The 18,570-nt window shown below is 53.3% G+C and overlaps 6 protein-coding genes across 6 annotated transcripts; 2 read left to right on the top strand and 4 right to left on the bottom strand.

The window, feature by feature from the left end:
• Positions 1-105: 105 nt before the first annotated feature.
• N7498_000381 (putative kinesin family protein (KipA)) lies at positions 106-3,047 on the bottom strand (the record flags this gene model as incomplete). The annotated part of the gene is made up of 2 exons (XM_058447444.1): positions 106-2,213; positions 2,264-3,047. 2 exons carry the CDS (start codon positions 3,045-3,047, stop codon positions 106-108), a joined length of 2,892 nt encoding a protein of 963 aa, XP_058312855.1.
• Positions 3,048-4,441: 1,394 nt separating this feature from the next.
• On the bottom strand, positions 4,442-5,705 carry kin28 (TFIIH complex serine/threonine-protein kinase subunit KIN28; the record flags this gene model as incomplete). The annotated part of the gene is made up of 2 exons (XM_058447443.1): positions 4,442-5,457; positions 5,516-5,705. The coding sequence occupies 2 exons, from the start codon at positions 5,703-5,705 to the stop codon at positions 4,442-4,444; spliced, it is 1,206 nt and encodes a 401-aa protein (XP_058312854.1).
• Positions 5,706-6,114: 409 nt separating this feature from the next.
• On the top strand, positions 6,115-6,852 carry N7498_000379 (mitochondrial 37S ribosomal protein mS41; the record flags this gene model as incomplete). The annotated part of the gene is made up of 1 exon (XM_058447442.1): positions 6,115-6,852. The coding sequence occupies one exon, from the start codon at positions 6,115-6,117 to the stop codon at positions 6,850-6,852; it is 738 nt and encodes a 245-aa protein (XP_058312853.1).
• Positions 6,853-7,247: 395 nt separating this feature from the next.
• On the bottom strand, positions 7,248-9,178 carry N7498_000378 (cytochrome P450; the record flags this gene model as incomplete). Its single annotated transcript, XM_058447441.1, has 4 exons — positions 7,248-7,313; positions 7,373-8,443; positions 8,508-8,717; positions 8,774-9,178. The coding sequence occupies 4 exons, from the start codon at positions 9,176-9,178 to the stop codon at positions 7,248-7,250; spliced, it is 1,752 nt and encodes a 583-aa protein (XP_058312852.1).
• Positions 9,179-9,490: 312 nt separating this feature from the next.
• N7498_000377 (uncharacterized protein) lies at positions 9,491-11,711 on the bottom strand (the record flags this gene model as incomplete). Its single annotated transcript, XM_058447440.1, has 6 exons — positions 9,491-10,122; positions 10,175-10,191; positions 10,258-10,388; positions 10,448-11,040; positions 11,100-11,610; positions 11,673-11,711. The coding sequence occupies 6 exons, from the start codon at positions 11,709-11,711 to the stop codon at positions 9,491-9,493; spliced, it is 1,923 nt and encodes a 640-aa protein (XP_058312851.1).
• A 582-nt stretch (positions 11,712-12,293) lies between these two features.
• On the top strand, positions 12,294-18,414 carry stt4 (1-phosphatidylinositol 4-kinase STT4; the record flags this gene model as incomplete). Its single annotated transcript, XM_058447439.1, has 5 exons — positions 12,294-12,301; positions 12,351-12,531; positions 12,588-16,273; positions 16,334-17,078; positions 17,140-18,414. The coding sequence occupies 5 exons, from the start codon at positions 12,294-12,296 to the stop codon at positions 18,412-18,414; spliced, it is 5,895 nt and encodes a 1,964-aa protein (XP_058312850.1).
• Between the last annotated feature and the right edge of the window lie 156 nt (positions 18,415-18,570).

The following is an 18,570-nucleotide window of genomic DNA, read 5'->3' as shown; positions in this document are numbered from 1 at the left end:
ATTCTAGAAACACATCGGGCCGAACGAAAACAGATGGCTAGGGGTATCAGATCAACGGAAGCGTCAACATAAGTACAAAAAAAATAGGAGGCGCATTGTGCCCTGTCACGTTGGTGGAGAGCCAAGGGCACCGCCCATGGGAAAGGGTGTTGGATTTAAGCCTGCTACCTCCGCCGACGACGATACTCGACGACTGTCATTGGGTGCAATTCGGACGTTGCCCATGGCGTTCTTGTCGAGATGGCCACTTTCCACTCGACCTTGGATCATTTCATCCAACATTCTGGACACCTCGTCCATGTTCTTTCTTCGGTCTTCTTCTTTCTCGCCTGACTTCGCAGGTGGTGCAGACTCCGGGCTTGCGGCTTTCTCGGCCGTACCGCTGGTCCTTAGTGGGCTGTTATCACCGGAACTTGTTGCTTCTGCTTTGGGTTTCATTTCCGGCGACTGCGATTCATTGGGCACGGCAGCCAGGTCCCGGTGTCGCGCGGCAGATCGAAGAGCAGCCAGCATTCGATCCTTGTCATCGAGCTGAATCCGAAGCTCATTGATCTCCATGTCCTTCTCGCGAACCAGGGCCATCACGTCTGGGTGCTCGGCAATTGTCGCATTTCCGGATTTGACCCCCATTGACATTCGCGAGTGGCTAGAACGTCTGGCTTGGAGCAGGCGGCGCTCGAGGGTGGAGATGTATCGATTCTTGTCGCCCAAATCAGCCTGCAATGCGGTGACCTGTCGCTGCAGGCTGGCCTTGCCATCACCGAATTCGCCCAGGTCCTCGTCGTCTTCGTTGCCAAATGGACCGCCTGAGAAGGGCATCGCCCCCGAAGGTTCATTACTGTTGACCGACATGAAGGACATAGGCCGTATGGACGAATAGCCAGCCCCCAACGTGGATTGACTGGCTGACGAACGCAATGAACGGGTTCCTGACTCCGTGGCCGACATTCTCGAAAGCCGACCAAATGCGGCAGACAGGCTGCCGTGGCTGTTCACCCCGGTGGACTTGGAGCTCAGAATCAAACGATTAAGATGCTCGATGCGTTCTTTTAGGGCCGTCCGAGCAAGCTGCATCTCCAGCACCTGCTCCTCGTGGCGAGCCTGCGCCTCTTTCTCAAACTGCTGTTCATCCCATTTCAACTCTTTCTCCGCCTGGGCCTTCGCTTGCGTGTCAAGCTGGCCCCGAAGAGTCTGGATTTCCATACGATAGCGTTCGAGCAACACGCGGCTCCCAGAGTCTCCACCACCGCTACCATACGCTTCTTCGGCCTTCTTCGCATGGCTGACGATGTTATTCTTTGCTCGCGCGGCAAACTTCAGCGTGTTGAGGGTTTCGCCAGTGTGCGAATTGACACTTGACACCATTTGAACCGTACACAGAATGCTCACGAGGGAGTTACCCGACAAAGCGGGTTGTAAAAGTCTTGTCAACTTGCTATCGCGATATGGCAAGTGCCGGCCCTCTCGGTCCGTCGGGTTGCCTTGGTTGTCCTTGTTTTCCGAGAGCTTGGAGATGATGTTGCCGAGGGTAAGCAAGCTTTTGTTGATATGAGCACCTTCGGTTCGGCGCTCTTTGTCGTCGGCTGCCCGCTCCGAACCAGCAAGATCGATCAAGCTTAACGTGGACACGCGAACGCCACCAGGGGCAATACCAGATCGCTTGTCCTGCGAATTTCCTGCGGGTACCCGCTCTCGACTTTCGACCACGATTTGGACGACTGCATGACTTCGAGAACTGCGAGAATTAAACTGAGTGCTGCTCGTTCGCCGGGCGTGGTCTCCTCTCGCAATGACCCGAAGGAGCTGGGTCGGACTCTGCACGATCTCTTCCTTGAGCGGCGTCGCATAGACGCCTCGTTTGCTGTCCTCGCGTAATTTGATCTCCTCCTGCTGCGGCACGGCCGCAACTGCTCCATTGGCGATAGGGGCGGAGAGAAGGTCATGGATCTTCTCGTTGTAGATCTCCAAGTAGCTTACTCGAAGCAGGAATTCTCGATGGGGGGTTTCACGAATAAACGAGAAGATGTCCGTGATGGCTAGCGGGATGACGCCGGGGGAAGTCGCAGTTCCCTGCATCGAGAAGGTCTTACCAGTTCCTGTCATGCCGTAGGCAAAGACAGTGCCATGATAACCTTCCATAACCCGCCGAACCAGGCGTTTTGCCGCGGAGTCATAAACTTTCGCATTATTTTCGTGCGTCGTGAAGACGTTGTCTTGCCCGCGGTCAGTTCTCCATTGTAGGTTACAAAAGGGGTACACTCACCATAGTAATAATCTCCCCCTTCTTTGCCTCGGTAGGAAATGAGACTTTGGCGCCCATCGACCGCCCATTCGCCGTGATTTCGCGACGTCTCTCCTCCATTGCCATCGGGTCGGACACGGACACTGACAAGGACGTTGCCCTTCGTCTCCTTTTGTTTGGGATAACCCTTGCTCGTCCCCGTGGCATCATCTCCATCCTCGAATGTCGTTGCAGTGGTCGAAACGGATCCCTGAGCAGACGAGCTTCTGCTGTGTGATGGAGAAGCTTCGGGGTCCCGCACATCCGCCAAGATTGACTTGCCATCAGCACTTCCATTGAGCAGTGATGGGGTCCTGGAGCTTCGGTAGCTGCTGGTCGTGCCAGTACTGAGCCGCGAACTCCGTTTGGGCTTCACACTCCCCGGGGTGGCGGTGCCAGAAATACCAGAGACCGAAGATGCCGTCGAAGGCCGACTTGCAGCCTTCGGGGGCTGCGGGAAGGATGCGATGCTGATGGTGCGGCGTAAGGATTTATCGGGGCTATTGGGGGCACGTCCACTGGATGCTGAGCGGATCGCGCTGAGATTCGACGTCGAGTTGGAATTGGAAAGAGGGGATCGGGCAAGTGATGGCTTCGGGCTTGACGGTGTCCGCAGCTTGGACAGTTGGTACGGAGAGGCGGCCCGAGGAGTATCGGGAGCCGGACTGCTCTTTCGAGCTTTGGAATTGGGGAGAGGTGGTAGCGACCCAGCGGGAGGGTTTGTAGCTGGCCGCGAGGGTTGAGGTAATGCTGACATGGAGGCCATGTTCGTATGGAGCAGAGAGAGGCGTCTTCTCCCCAAGGACGTCAGTTCAGTGGCAGACGGGAGAATACAACGGCCATGCGGGACTGTTGACGTAAATCGTTTTGCGCGTCAGGTTGCTTTATCCGGTCCGATACTGTATTCCACGCGATCAGCCCAAAGCCGAAAAAGCCAAAGATCCTAAGAGAATGGACCTCGACGTAAGAGGGGAAAGAAATGCGTTGAGAGACGACCCGGGGAAGCACGCGGGCCGTGCATGGTTTTTTTTTTGATACACACAACAATTCCGCAGGTTTCGGGAGCTTACAGATTCAAACATGCGTTGCGATCAGGACGGACGCGGAAGTCCACGAAGCGCCACTGCCGCTGTAAGTAGCTGTGCAACAGAATAGACGGGGAAATGAAGTTCCAGGGCAAGGGACGTAGAAGGGTATAAGGTGATGAGGAGTTTGGAGAAGGAAGAGTGAGAGGAGTCCCCCGCAGCCGGGAAAAGAGCCAATGTTTTTATCTTTCTACATTAATCATGTTTTCGGCCCCCTCTAGACTTTTCCTTCCCCCTGTATTGACACGGCACTTGCATACGCCTATCGCAACCATCCCTCCAAGGTACAAGAGGTACAAGGAGAACTCGAACTAGAACTCGTGCCTTTGTTCCTGTGTGCACCCAGGGCCTCCAGATCAAGTGCCGTACGTGCACCGGAGAAAAGGGGCATCGGGAAGGCATGGCGCGGTGCTAAAACAGACAATCACGGCCTAAGTCTCGAAGGAGTCAAGGCGTGTTCCTTGTGGCTCTCGAGGGTTGAAGCTTACGTCCAATGACGAAGGGCACAGTGGATGAGGGTCGTTCGAGGGGCCCAGAAGGAGCGAAAAGGGGGCGAATCATCCCGGAGCCCGGTGGATCCACCCATTATTTGGATCTTGTTGGATCTTGTTGGATCCTCCTGCTTGGCTCGTCCCCAGGAACCCTTGTTCGAACACGTCCATGTTCAAGAAACGGCCACGAACCTTGATCCTTATTTCACACTCTCGACCCCACCGAATCTCACTGGGGATTCAGGAACACTCGGTCCAATGTGAGGGCCGTCACATAGATATGCAAGGAGTACTCGCTATCCAGGACGGACGGTCTATCGAACAGTCCCGATATGACGGAGGATCGTGCGGGATGTCAGTGTCCCTTCTTCCACCCCCACCGTGCCACTTGGACCGCTCGGGTCGAGCTGTCTCCCTGTAGATAGAGAATAGTCGCTGCACCTGCATGCATAGGACGGGACTGGTCCGATATAGAACGTACGAGAGATGTCAATCTTGATGCATGACGCGGAAAGGAAAGGGAAAATAGCTACAATCCACGTCCCCGAGAAGGAGAGAGGAAGGGAGAAAACACATCATGGTCATTATTTCATAGCGCCAAAGTCCAGTTGTCGCGCCGCATTTTTGAACATCCCGTCGTCGATCTCGCCTCCTCGCCGGCCCAGGTCTTCGCCCATCTTTTTAGCTCCAGACTTCTGCGGGAGATCTTCATTCTTGGTCGGCCGGGGCTCAATTGTCCACCATGCGTGTCGCAAGGCCTGCACGGCAGTGCTTCGCTTGCGAGGGTCCAGTGCACACATCGACATCAGTAAGTCGGCTCCTACCGGGCCCGCGGTAGGGAACTGGCGGAGAAAGAACTCTCGGCCCTGCAATGGGATCAGGTGGTTGTTGTCCGGCGGAATGTAGTTGGGCAGTTCCGTGACTCCCGGCCAGTTCTCCTCTGTCGGGGTACCGAAAGCTTCGCAGATCTTCGTGATTTGATCTACGTCAGTATTGCCGGCCACAAAGGGGATGCGCAGGAGTAGCTCTGCAAAGACCATTCCCATCGACCAGACGTCCACGGCGCCCGAGTACTGCCGTGCCCCGTAGAGCAATTCGGGTGGACGATACCAACGAGTGATGACCTGGTGGGTCATGTTGAGATAGGGATCCGCAAAAGATCGGGCTAGACCGAAATCTGCCAATTTGACCTCACCGTCAGAGGCGATGAGCAAGTTGTTGGGCTTGATATCCCGGTGGAGTACGAAGTTCTCATGACAGAACCACACACCCCGAGCCAGCATGCCCATCCAGGCTTTGACGTCGGCCGCACCGTAGTGGATGGCGGTGTCTTTGATGAGCATCTCCAGATCCCCTCGCGGGAGAAACTCCAAGACCAAATTGAGGTTCTGGTCCTTGGAAGAAAAAACGTCGTGAAGCGCAATGACATTCGGATGTGACAGCTCCTGAAGGTATTTGACTTCGCGAATCGCGTCCATGGTGAGTCCATCCTTGTATTCGGCATTGACCTTGATCTTCTTGATTGCGACGTAGGATGAGGGGTTGTCGCGGAGGTATCCGAGGTAGACTATGGCGTATGTACCTTCACCTAATCTTTTGTCTGCATCTATCGTTAGCCTCAAGCTCTTGTTATCGCCGACCTTGGACGCCCAACTGACCTTTGACATATTTCTGTCTCACGTCATCGTTTAGCTGCTCGGTGAGTTCCCGATCTGCGCTGTAGACGGATTTCGCCGTAGCTACCGGCCCAGACGCATTCTGAGCAGCGGCAGCTCTCAGCCTAAGAGCGGCATTGGGCGATGATACCGTCAACGAAGGGGAGCGCGAGGCAAACGGCGAGACCGCCATCTCCGAGATGAATGCAGGGTGAATGCAAACCCTGTGGTCTCGAAATGAGACGCCTGAGGGATCACGAGAATTCCAGCCAGCGAATAAGGCCGTAGAGAGAGAGAGCTAACAAGAAGTCATTGTGTGAATGCTGACATAGGAAGAGGGCGAGGATGGTTCAAGTAGTTGAATGCTTGAGTTCGGAGTATCGTTGATCCTGAGTTGACTGTCTCCGAAATTTCCAGCGCTGGCAACCCGCAAACACGGCCAATTCGACCCTCTCCACCACTCCATCCCTCAATTCTCTACTTGGCACCTCCGGAGCTCTCAGGGGACTACTCTGGCTCTGATCTCCTCGGATCTGTCTGTTTGCTTCATATAGGCAGTCGGTGCTTGCGGGATCGTGCCCGCAACTAGCGCCAGGACCGTCATGGCGATGCGCAACCCCCAACTACGCGGCCTCCCGTCCCGAATTATCCAGTCTGTCGGTCTCTCGCGGCAATCCATTCGCCCCTTTCACCGAAATGTAATGCCTTCGGTGCCCTCCCCGACCCCATTCGTCCCAGATGTCCAGACCTTCCTCACGTTGATCGGCCGGGAAATGTCCAAGCATGCGAGCAAAATTCCCTCGTGGGAGCAACTTTTCACCCTCAACTCCTCCCAGTTCCGAGAAGCCGGCATTGAGAATACTCGCCAGCGACGGTATCTCATTCGAAAGCGAGAGAAGTTCAGGAATGGACTGTACGGTCCCGGAGGAGACCTGGAACGGGTTGTCGACGGCGTCGCCCAATTGCGTGTGGTGGAAGTCCCCAATGAATCCTCATCGAAGGATAAAGACCAAGCCGCCAAATCCGTTATCACCTCGTCGGCCACATTGACACCAGGCATGAAGAAAGCCATCGTGAACCTCGCCCCCGGTGTCACCGAGTACAAGCACTCAGCATCGGCACAGTTGAAGAAGTTTGCGCATATGAAGATCCACCGTGGTTCAAAGATCATGGGCCCATACCTTGAGCCGGTCAAGGGAAGTCACGGCTCTGCTGCAACCATCACCGTCCAGGAAGGCATGTGGGAAGACAAGCGGGGACAAAAGGTCGACGGCGGTGAACGCCGACGGGTGGAAGTGAGAGCGAAGAAGAGACTGGAGGAGCGGAGAAAAGCAGCGTAAGGTGATGATGGAGTGGCGTTTCTTGCATTTCTCTTGAGCCCCTGACGGACTTGTGTTTTCTATCTGCAATGTACTATATATACTACTCTCGCACCAAGGAGCCTTCTCGAACATTTACATTGAATTGATCCAATAAAGTCTGATATCAGACCCTGATTTGATCATCTGGAATCGTGTTTGATTATAAATAAATATGGTAACTGTATCAACACAAACGGCGGGAGTTGGCTCGATCACAAGTTGCAAGAGAGGAAGAAAGATGTTAATGTACAGATGGGTACAATCGTTCTAAGGCGTCAAGACTGAGTGCAAGGAAGGTAATTAAGTGTAACCAAGGGCCACTTGCGCAAAATAGAAAGAATCTTTTGGTGGGTTTGCCGATTCGCAGCTCTTGTCTATGCCTTGGCCCCACGCTTCTCATAGCACACGAATGACTTGCCCAGAGGCTTGGAGAACAGCGACTGCGGACTTTGTTAGTACTCGAAGGCTCGCCGAGGGTATTGCATGAAGTGTGACTCACCGAGTAATCTGTGTCGGGTATGTTGTTGGCACCGGGAGGGTTAGAGAACTTAAACTGCCTCACCAGCGCAGCCAAGATGGTACCCAGTTGCACGTAGGCGAATTGCTCACCGATGCAACGATGGCGGCCGGCGCCAAATGGAAGGTAAGGGCTGTTGGTGCCCTTGCTGACCAGACCGTAACCGTAGTCGATCTGTTCGCCTTCCTCATCCTTGGCATCGACCTTGGACGTTGCGTCCTCGTCCCAGCGGTGGGGGTTCCACTTCAAAGGGTCCGGGAAGAATTCATCGGATCTGGCTGTGACACCCGGGGAAGAGAGGACGTTGTGGCTGGTGGGAATAACGTACGGAGTTCCTTCCACAGGCATGGGGTTCTTGACGGCGCGGATAATGGAGTGAATTGGGGCGTGAATACGGAGGGTCTCCTTAATCACCTTGGCATGCAGGTCCAGCTTCTGGAGGCTCTCATAGGTAAGAGGGGGGAGATCGGAGCCCAAGACTCGGAGCTGCTCTTGGTAGAGCTCCTCCACGATCTCAGGGCAGGTGGCCAAGCGCAAAACGATCCAGGCAGCGGTGGAGGATGAGGAGTGTTGACCCGCCATCAGCAACGCAATCATCATATGGGCAACTTCTTCGTCAGGAATCGGGGTGCCGTTCTTATAAACGCACGACATCAGATTCCAGACCATGTCTTCGGAATCCTTCTTGCTACCGGCGTCACGACGCTGACGGATAATATCCATGTACGTCTCAGTCAGCTTCTGCTGCGCAGCATCACGCTTGCGGTTGTGGGGAAGCGGTGCCCAGGGCAACATGAAGTTGATGGGGGCAAAGCCCTTGTCGAGGTCGTGGTACATTTCCGCGAAGGTGGAGTCGAAGCGAGCCCGAACCTCCTTACCCTGGAGCGAGCGCGAAGCAGTGTAGATGGTGATCTCGGCAATGTTCTTGGTGACGTCGAAGGTACCCTTGGATTCCTGGAATGCGGGGGCAGTCTTGACGAATTGATCGACCTCGTTGGTGATCAAGGTAACGTACGATCGAAGCGCTTCGGAGGTCAGGCCAAATTTGACGAACTATACCCAATTGATCAGCATCGGATTCTGAGGCACCTGCTCTCAACACGAGTTATCTTTCTACCTTCTTCTGCTCCATAAGTTTGGAGTTGGGGCAGTCGTAGACCACGTTGCGCCCAAAGACCGGAGTGGTGAGTGGCGAGTAGACTTCCTCGGCGCAAACGTCGCGAAGCTTGCCATTCAGAATGAAGTCATTGCCCTTGGTACCCAGATAGACCGTGGTCTTCTTGCCGAGGAGGACGAAAGTGAAAATGTCGCCGTACTGTGAAAACCGCTATGAGAGACCGCCCCGAGAGATTTTCCAGGGGAAGAGGAGAGGAAAATGCATACCTTCGCACGAGCGTTGAAGAAGAACTTGTAGGGGTCGATGCCATAGCTAATGGTGCTGCCAACGAAGGGGAACCAGTGGAAAACGACTGGGGGCTCGTGGGGGCTCTTGAACAGCAACTGGCGCAGGACATTGACGACGACGGACACGGAGATGAAGGACAGGGCGCCAACAAGAGCGAGAGTCCAGATGGACTCGGTCGAGCAGCGCTCGCAGAACAAGTCAATGAAACTAGAGAAAAGACCCATGGCGAGAGAGGCACCCTTCAAGGAGACAAGAAATGATGGAGGTGGAACGTTTGGAAGGGGGGTTTGCAAAATAATAATCTCCGCTATCATTCGCGGTGAGCGCGCAAGATCGGGGGACCCGCCCCCTGTCCCTGACCTCTCCGTTTGTGGCTTCGACATTTTCTGTATTTTCGACTTTTGATCTTATGATGCTTGCCCCCTTTCCTGATCGACTCGTCGGAATATTTACAAGTCACGACTAATAATATATGGACCCAATGGCATGATGCAAAGCATGGTTTTTTATCGTCACGCCACTTCTGCGAAGGGGATTTCCGCCGGTATCTGGCCATCGCACGATGTGCTTTTTTAACACTCACACTATACATAGTTCCCTTCCGTTATTACCCAGCTTTTCCTATATTCCTGAATTTCCACCCCGTTCACCCAAGTAAGCAATACAGATCTGAGTTGAAACACCGACAAAACTCCTTATTTGTACCGACTCGTAGGTTCGTCGTACAGCGCGGCATCGCCACCCTGACCCAGGTTGATGAATTCCTTCGGGGCCCGATTATTGCCGGGCGATGGCTCACGGGCAGCGGCCTTTGAAGGCCGGTTGTGAACCCGCTTGCCCGCTTCGTTTTTGTGAAAGACCTTGACCGGGCTTTCGCTGCCCTCGACGTGCTCGCTAAAGTGGACGTCGTTGACGCTACTGAGCATAGTCCGCTCACGCTCAACCTTGCGCCGAGAAAAGTCCAAGTTGCCCAGGGCACCCGTCAGCCCGTCGGTGCTGTCGTTAACGCTGGGATATTTGTCGGTCATCCACGGGTGTTCAAGACACTCCTCCACGCTTATCCGCTTCTCCACGTCCACTGTGAGCATCCGGTCAATCAGATCCAGGGCCGGGTCGCCCACAGAGTCCCAGTAAGGCGACGGATAGTCAAAACGACCCATTTTGATCTGCTGGGCCAGCGTATACGGGTTCTGCGGGGTGCACAATTCATCGGAGAAGGGTGGGAAACCGCAGAGGCAGATGTAGAGAACCACACCCAGAGACCAGACATCCACGGCCTTGGTATATCGCCGCCGCCGGGTCTCTTGTAGAATTTCAGGTGCCACGTCTGTAATCATCAGCCTTGAGTACTGGGACCACCATGCCTCTATTCTGCTTACAACTTGGAGTTCCGCACCTGTCGACGAACAACGTTAGCACCCAATGGAATACTCCGCGAACGAATAAACGATGCTTCACTTACAGGGTTGTCGTAAAAGAGTCCTCTCCGATGATCTTGGCGAGTCCGAAGTCTCCCAGTTTAACCGTCAATTTCTTGTCTGCAACAAGAATGTTCTCGGGCTTGATATCGCGATGAACAATCCCTCGATCATGCTTGAAACGGGTGTTAGCTGCAATTTTATCTGCTTACTGGTGACTATGTGCATATTTACCAAGTACTTCAATCCCTCAAAGAGCTGGCGAAACACATGCCGCGTTTCGGATTCGCTGAGCTTCTGCTTGCTCACAATCAAGTTGAACAGCTCACCTTCGGCGGCTAACTCAAGAACGAGATAAGCACCGTCATTTTCATCAAAGATGTCCTTCAGGCAGAGGAGATTCGGGTGGTTGACCCCCATCAAAAGGGCAATCTCCTGCTGTAAGGTGTCGGTCTGTGTTTTCTGCGAGTCACCTGGTCTTTTCTCAAAGACTTTTGCAGCAAATTGCTTTCCGGTGGCCCGCTCCACACATAGGTAAACGGTAGCGAAGTGGCCTTTTCCTAGCTGCTGGAGGATTCGGTACTGTTGGCTGAATTTGTTGGTGTCTCGCGTCCGAGGATAGCGGAAGACAAATCGCGCCTCATTCAAGATGGATACCTCATCTCCATCCTCGAGCTCACGATGCTTGTTTCGACCCACAATCGCGTCGTTCACGAAAGTCCCATTGCTGGAAAGATCCTCCAGCATCGCAACCATGTCACCCCTCTTCTTCTCCGAAAAAAGAAGGAAATGTCGGTTAGAAATCGTAGGAATATCAATCATCAGATCTGGCATAGTATTAGTATCGGCGTGATTGGGATTACGGCAGTGCGGAGTGTTCACTGACCACACTCCGGGTGACGGCCGACAAGGTAGCCGCCGGGGGTCCGGTTGTTTCCTGGTTTGGGAGCCAGAGACTTTTTGGCGGACTTGTCTTTAGAGACCTCGTCACGGCCTGCACAGCCGTCCCGCTTCTTTAGGACGAATGCACTGCTTACTTTGTCGTCCAGCGGGATCAGGTATCCCCAGACTCCTTCCGCACTTTCGTCATCCACCTCGTCCGCAAACGCCCTCGGGGGGTAGACAAACTGCGAGAGAGCTTGTGTGTCACCCGGCGGTGAAGAAAGGCCCTGGAGGAACTCGGCATGGCTCGGAGACTGTTGGCGATGATGAATTGGACTGTCCGGCGGAGTGGCTGTCACCTCGTTGCGGGTGTCCGTAGCGGTCGACCGGCCATCGGTCAACGGGGTTGGCAGATAGCCTCGGTCGATTGGTGTTTCCAACGGTTCCTGCTGGCTGGAAATTCTCTGGGAGCGTCGGGGTTTCTTGAGATCTGAGGAGTCGGCGTCGACACTGGCCTGGAAAACGATGGTGAGCAGACGAGTCACTTCACATACACCCTGGGCGAGTTCACACTGACCCTGCCCCGTTTGAGCGAGCTTTTTTCACGAGGCGCCATGACTCTCGTCCGTACCACACAGACCACCGAATTGCCAATATACACAGGCCAGTTAGCGATGCTGCCCGGGGCTCACTGCGGCATTGACAGGAGCACTCGGAAACAAATAAAGCCCCTAGGATATTCGCAAATCAAATTTAGGACGTCGAGTTACACCTGAGATCAAAAGAACCAAAAGAATCTTCACCGGAAGGGTAACGTTTAGGGGGAGAGGAGTGAAGGGACGCTTGTGAGGCTCCGGGAAAGCTACTCGTGCGGTTTCGTGACCTCGCCGCCACCCGCCCCAACAGGAGCAAACACGACCGACATTCGAGGGTTCGTGTCGCATTCTACGTAAGGTAAAAGAAAAGAAAAGACATAGTTGTAGATAAAGGGCAACCTGTTAACTCTATTTTTCACAACTCTGAAATAATGAATCATGAATGTCCCTTGTTTACTCGACTCTCATTCCAGAGAAAACGGAGCTCTGGTTCGGCGGTCGCGGACCTAGGTTCGCGCACCGACACGTGCATCTCTCCACCCCCCTTCCCCATAGCTCCTTCTTCTCCCCAAAGACACTGTGTATCGCTCCTCTTATACATAATGGATGGGTATGTCGGTCCGTCAGCCTTCTCCTAGAAATGCTAACATGCCATTCAGTCTCGCAGATGGGATCAGACGCTCTGCGTTTGAGAAACTTGCGGCGTTAGCTGTCAAGTCTCCCGCGCGCGATGATGGATCCGAATTAGCTCGTCTCGCTCAACAGTCTCGCACCCGCAAACCTGATGGAGCTTTAAACGGGGTGCTCAAAGACCAGGCCCCGACTTCTCGGATCCCAATGGTGAGTTGCAATTGCGCGTGGTCTGTCTATTGCCATACTAATCGAATCTTGTATAGGGTATTCGGGAACTTGATGTCCTTCTGGCCCTATGTAGGGCGGCATCGTCCGTGGATAATCTTGAACATGCGTCACGATTGGTTCCACAGCTGTCGCGATACCTGCCCGAGTCGCCTAGCCAGTTGTTCCGGCCATCGCCATTCCTACAAACTGTCAAGCCGTCACCTTGGGAGGCTCTCACCCATAATCTGACCGCTGCACTCCTGGCCCTGGGCAATCAGTATCCGCCCCTGCGTAAAACAGCTCTTGGCGCGATCAACGGCTTCTTGAAAAATTGCGCGGAGGCCATCAGGGCAGTCACGCCGTTTCAATACTCCAAGTCCGAAGCAGGGGGTCGAGGGGTCGTGCATGAATCTGTTGCCATCTTGTCAATCGCAGTGTCTTTGATCGGTTTCTTGGAAGCCTCGGCCAAATACACCGTGATCTGGTCTGCAAGTGAGAAGCTGCAGATTATTGAACATTTGCGTTCTGTGCTTTCCGAGCCATTTATGATTGCGGTGGAGACAGCATCATCCACGATTCGTAACGCTGCTGGTGCTGAGAATTTATTCAAGGATTGGAGAAAATATGCCAGACGTTATGCAGCGAACGGCCGTCCGTTGGGCGCTATGCTGGTGCAGGAGGGCTTCATGCGCTTTGTCAAATCCTGCGCGGCATCTCTCATCGGATCGCAGAATCTGTCCGACGATCAACTCTTGGATGAATACATGGCGGGCGTCGGGATTGCCAAAAGCTACGACGACGCCGATATTGCTCTTATCGAGCGGATCACGGACCTGATCACCGAAGAAATTCACCAGCTTGAAGATGGGTCCGATTATCTGCAGGTTGGCTCGCCTTCCCAGCAGCAGCTTGCTTTCTCTGTAAAAGACAATGCTTTGATTGGCTTCTTGAACTGCGTCGTTCTGGGTGAGGACGCAGCCAACAATGAGGTTCTTCTGTCTTGGCTTGAGGATACGTTGACCAACCCTCAACAAATGTCGTGCAAACCCTTGGCCATGACGACCTTGAAATGTACGGCAATCCTCGCAAGGATGTCTGCGGACGGTGCATCTCTCGGAAGGCGAAGCCTCTTGAAGTTCCTGACCCAGGGGGGTGCAGCATCGGGTTCCATTGTGGCTGTTGCTGCTCGATGTCTCGCTCAAATTTTGAGTATTCTCTCTGAGGATTCAATCATCACAACCTTGTACTCGCTCGGTAACGCTTTGAGCCCCAGTCCAAATGCTGACCAGTCCTCCCAAAACCAAGCCATTGGGGACCCAACTGCACCTGAAAATAATCTACCGGCCTACCCAAAGACCGGAGATGGGAGTCAAGCTTCCTTCCCTGCCGTTGGTGAAGAGGAGAGTATAACATACAGGAACGTCGTTCATGCCATTGTGATCGTTGCCACCGGTTGCAACGATGACAAAATTAGTGCCTTGGCTCAGTCCATGCTCCTCCAAAAAGTTGGAAAGATCAATGTTGCAGTGGATGCCTACATCATTCAAGAAACGGCTGTTCTTGCCCTGAGTGGTGGACAGGCTGAGTTCCAACTCCTACTGAAGTTCTACGCCCGCATTTATCTCGACGGAATCCATAAAGGCTTGGATATGATCTCCGATGCGGTGCAGTGTGCCATGGCTTATCTCTCTGTGACGTTGGACCAACAATCCCTACTTCACAGGATCTATCTTATGCATCTGCTGGAGAGTCTCGTCAACAAGGGTGATGTTCCTGATCTCGACAGTGAACGCCACAAGGAGGTTGTCTTCGCTCCTCGAGACATTACTCCTCTTCTGAAACCGTTGGCGCTTCTTGTCTCTTCCAGAAATACCTCGGGGACTTTACTTCCAGTAGATGACTACGACGACGCTATTTTGTCTCTTTTCCGTGATGCTTGGTTCAACATAGCGATTCACGGCATTTCGCTCAACTCAAACATTGCTCAGAAGCACTACAAGGAGCTCTGTTTGCTTGCAAATCATTCTCCGCCGCTCGTGTCTGAAGAACGCATGGAGTCTCTGGAGAGTGATGTGGAGCTCAATACAGTGCTCAGGAGGGGTGCAGGGCCACAACGAGTTTTGGAGCAAAAGCGCACTCTCATTTCGGAGCTGGCTGGCAGAGAATCCGACATCAAGAAATTAGACTATCCACGCGCAGTCTTTCTTAATGCCGTACTGCTGGTCGAACATCTACGTGCTTCGTCCGGGGACTGCACCAAAATTCTCAGCTATTTCCGTGACCCTGCGCTTTCCACATCCGAAATGGTCACTTGCATGACTGCCGTGGCTGACAAGACGGTGACTTGCTATCTTTCCAACACCCTTTCGGGAGAATATGACGACTTTTCGGCTCCATACTTGTCGAAACAATTGGCCGAGTTCCTGGTAGCTTGCTGCCATCGCATCGAGAGGGTGCAAACCATAGCGATACTTTGTGCAGACAAGATCATTCGAGAGTGCCCCTCTGCATTGTGTGAAAAACATTCTCTCTTTGCCTTGCTTGAAATCCTGACTGTGATGTGGTCATCCTGCCTTCAAGGAGAACTCGATGAGTTTGAGTGGAAAGCATCGCTAGTGTCGCCGATGGGCATAGTTAGAGTCGATTTGCCCGATAACTATGCGCTGAGGAAGGTAACTCTAAATCGTTTCCTTGAGCGAGCCAGAGCGTGGGTGACAGCAGTGTTGAACGTCGCCCCTCTGGATATCAAAGGCCTCCTTCAGACATACCTCTCTGAGTTCGACGATGATGGCGTTTATGGTCATATATCATTGGGCCGTTCTTTCGCCCTGGAGATGGGTTCGCTCATTCCGCAAAGTGATCCACGACTAGGATCTATCGAAGGCTATGATGCCAACGAAATCAATGTTGCTTCCGACTTCATGGCTCTTTACACAACTCGACAGAAGTACCGCCGACCCGAAGCAACTTTGCTTGACGGATCGGGTGAAGACATCTTTGGCACCATTGGCCGGAAGCCCTCGGCAGATATTCCACCCGAGTCTGCCGAGGACTTGGAATATTCCCTAGCCCGTCTGTACGAACGGAGTATGCGGGGAGGACATATTCCTCTTGTTGAAGTGAGGGATGTTTTGCGGCAGGCCGCGGGTCTAATTTGCAGCAGCAGCAAGCCGCGGCTTTCTGTCGTTCATTACCTAGTTGCCTTGCCGTTCCAGATTTTCACCAAGGAGATCATCAAGCTGGGTGTCTCTCTATGGCTTGGTGTCATTCATGAAAACCCTAGCATTGAGCCACGGATTCTGGCTGAAGTAGTCGAGGCCTGGGAAAGAAGCATCCAGCGCCGCCAGGGTTTGTTCGATCCTACGTTCGGGTATCTCGATCCACTGCATACCAAGATCGAATTGCTCCCTACGGATAAGACATTGATGCTCAAGAAGCAGCAAAAGGCCCAAGACACACTTTCCCCACACTCACGAGTTCTTCAGTTCTTTGAGAGCCATTTCAACGCCATTCGCCTAGGCAATCTGCAGGACCAGCAACTCTTTTGCCGTGTGATTAGCAGTACTGTTGTGGCTCTCTGTCAGACTCAGGGCCATCCTTTGGCTCGAGAAGTCCATTTCCGCATCGTCCTCTTCGGTTTGAGGGTTTTGAAGCATTTGAGCCCGCAGATTATCTCTGCGTCTTGGAAGCTTAAGGATCAAATTCTTTCCGCCGCTCTCAGCTGGTTCAAGCACCCCCCAAGGTATGGCACCTCTCGTTAACACTCAAATCCTAAAGACCTTACTAACACACGCTCTCTTAGATGGTCATTCGGAGGCAATCGGCTTCAGATCAAAGCCGAAGACAAGATCCTCGGTGACGTACTGTCTATTTTGCGGAGTGTCGCTCACATCGCTTCTCAGAACCAAGGACCGTGCAAATCTCTGCAGGCCAAGCAGGATTTGGTTCAAATTCTCATCGAGAATGAGAGATCTCGCCTTCGAGTTTGGTTGAATCCTTTGGAGCCGGAGCGAAAACACCACATGCCCTCACTTGGGGGCAAAAATTCAACGGAGGGTGTTGTGTCATTCCTCAAACTTGCCTGGACGGAGAGCCCCGGGTTGGCCATTCAACTTGCCGCCCGGTTCCCGTCGGCCAAGATGCACAGTGATCTTCGATGGTTGATCCTCAATCTCCCCGAAAAGGTGATCAGTGAGGCAAGCGCTCTTGAAATCATGTTCGAAGCGTCCCTACCATCCGATGTCAATCACCAACTGAAGTACCTCTTGTTCTGGGCACCGGTGAACCCAACTGAGGCTCTGACATACTTCTTGCCCGCTTATGGCAACCATCCATTCATTTTGCAGTACGCCATGCGCGCCCTGGAAAGTCACCCCATTGATGTTCGCTTCTATTTTGTTCCGCAATTGGTCCAGGCTCTACGATACGATGCTCTGGGCTACGTGGAACGTTACATCCTCGAAACGGCAAAGCTGTCCCAGCTGTTCGCTCACCAGGTGATTTGGAACATGAAAGCGAACTCGTACAAGGACGAGGATTCCCAAGTGGTAAGTACAGCTTAATTTTGCAATCTTCGCTCGATCAGTATCTAACATCATATTCTATCAGCCTGATCCCCTCAAGCCAACGATCGATCGTTTTATCGACACGTTGATAGCAAGCTTTTCCCACGAGGAGCGTAACTTTTATGAACGGGAGTTTTCCTTCTTCAACGAGGTCACTGGTATCTCCGGCAAGCTTCGGCCCTACATCAAGAGGAGCAAACCTGAGAAGAAGGAGAAAATCGAAGAAGAGCTCCGCAAAATAAAGGTCGAAGTCGGGGTGTACCTTCCCAGTAACCCTGACGGTGTGGTCGTTGGAATCGATCGCAAGTCCGGCAAGCCCCTGCAGAGTCACGCAAAGGCCCCATACATGGCAACCTTCCGAATTCAGAAGACACGACCGCGCCCTGATGCAGATGCAAAGGCCGATTGCAATAACCCCGGGGCCCACGGGCCTGAACAGCGTCATCTTATCGGTCCGACGGCGGAGGCTGACCAGGAGAAGTACGAAGTCTGGCAGTCAGCGATCTTCAAGGTCGGCGACGACTGCCGGCAGGATATGCTGGCCCTACAGATGATTGCGGCCTTCCGAAGCATCTTCTCCAGCGTGGGGTTGGATGTTTGGGTCTTCCCGTATCGGGTCACTTCCACTGCACCGGGATGCGGTGTTATCGATGTGCTCCCCAACTCCATTTCTCGTGATATGCTGGGCCGCGAGGCAGTGAACGGATTGTATGATTACTTCGTCTCCAAGTACGGAGGAGAGGACTCGATCCGATTCCAAGAGGCACGTACCAATTTTGTCAAGAGTATGGCCGCCTACTCCGTCATATCCTATCTCCTGCAGTTCAAGGACCGGCACAATGGAAACATCATGATCGATGATGCCGGGCATATCATCCACATCGACTTCGGATTCTGTTTCGATATCGCACCCGGTGGTGTCCGCTTCGAGCGTGCACCGTTCAAGCTCACCTCCGAGATGGTGGCCGTGATGAGTGGCACTCACAACCCGGCTCATCACAGTCTGCCGGGAACCAATTCGCACAACCCGACTGCCACTCAGCCTTATCGCTGGTTTGAATCCTTGGTCGTCAAGGCATTCCTGGCTTCGCGTCCCTATTGTGCCAAGCTGTCGCACATTGTATCTCTAATGCTTGACAGCGGCCTACCATGCTTCAAGCCCGAAACACTCAAGAACTTCCGCGACCGGTTTGTCCTGGACAAGACCGACAGAGAGGCGGCGGAATTTATGCGAGACCTCACTCGCAAATCGTACATGAGCGTATCCACCAAGGGATACGACCAGTTCCAGCTGATGACCAACGGTATTCCTTACTGACGGCCCAGATAACCTCTTTCTTTTGAATCCTGCTCTCGTTTATGCGGTATAGTTTCTTTCTGTAGCCCAGTTTAATCAATTCTACCACACCTTCTATCAAGTCACAGTCGTTCGTAGATGTCTCCTCGGCCAGTTCTCTCCACCCATGGATTCCTA

The sequence above is a fragment of the Penicillium cinerascens genome (assembly GCF_028974065.1).
Source record: "Penicillium cinerascens strain IBT 15544 chromosome Unknown contig_16_segment0_segment0, whole genome shotgun sequence".
Lineage (NCBI taxonomy): Eukaryota > Fungi > Ascomycota > Eurotiomycetes > Eurotiales > Aspergillaceae > Penicillium > Penicillium cinerascens.
Note: the sequence above shows the minus strand (reverse complement) of the source record. Positions and strands in the feature narration are given on the sequence as shown.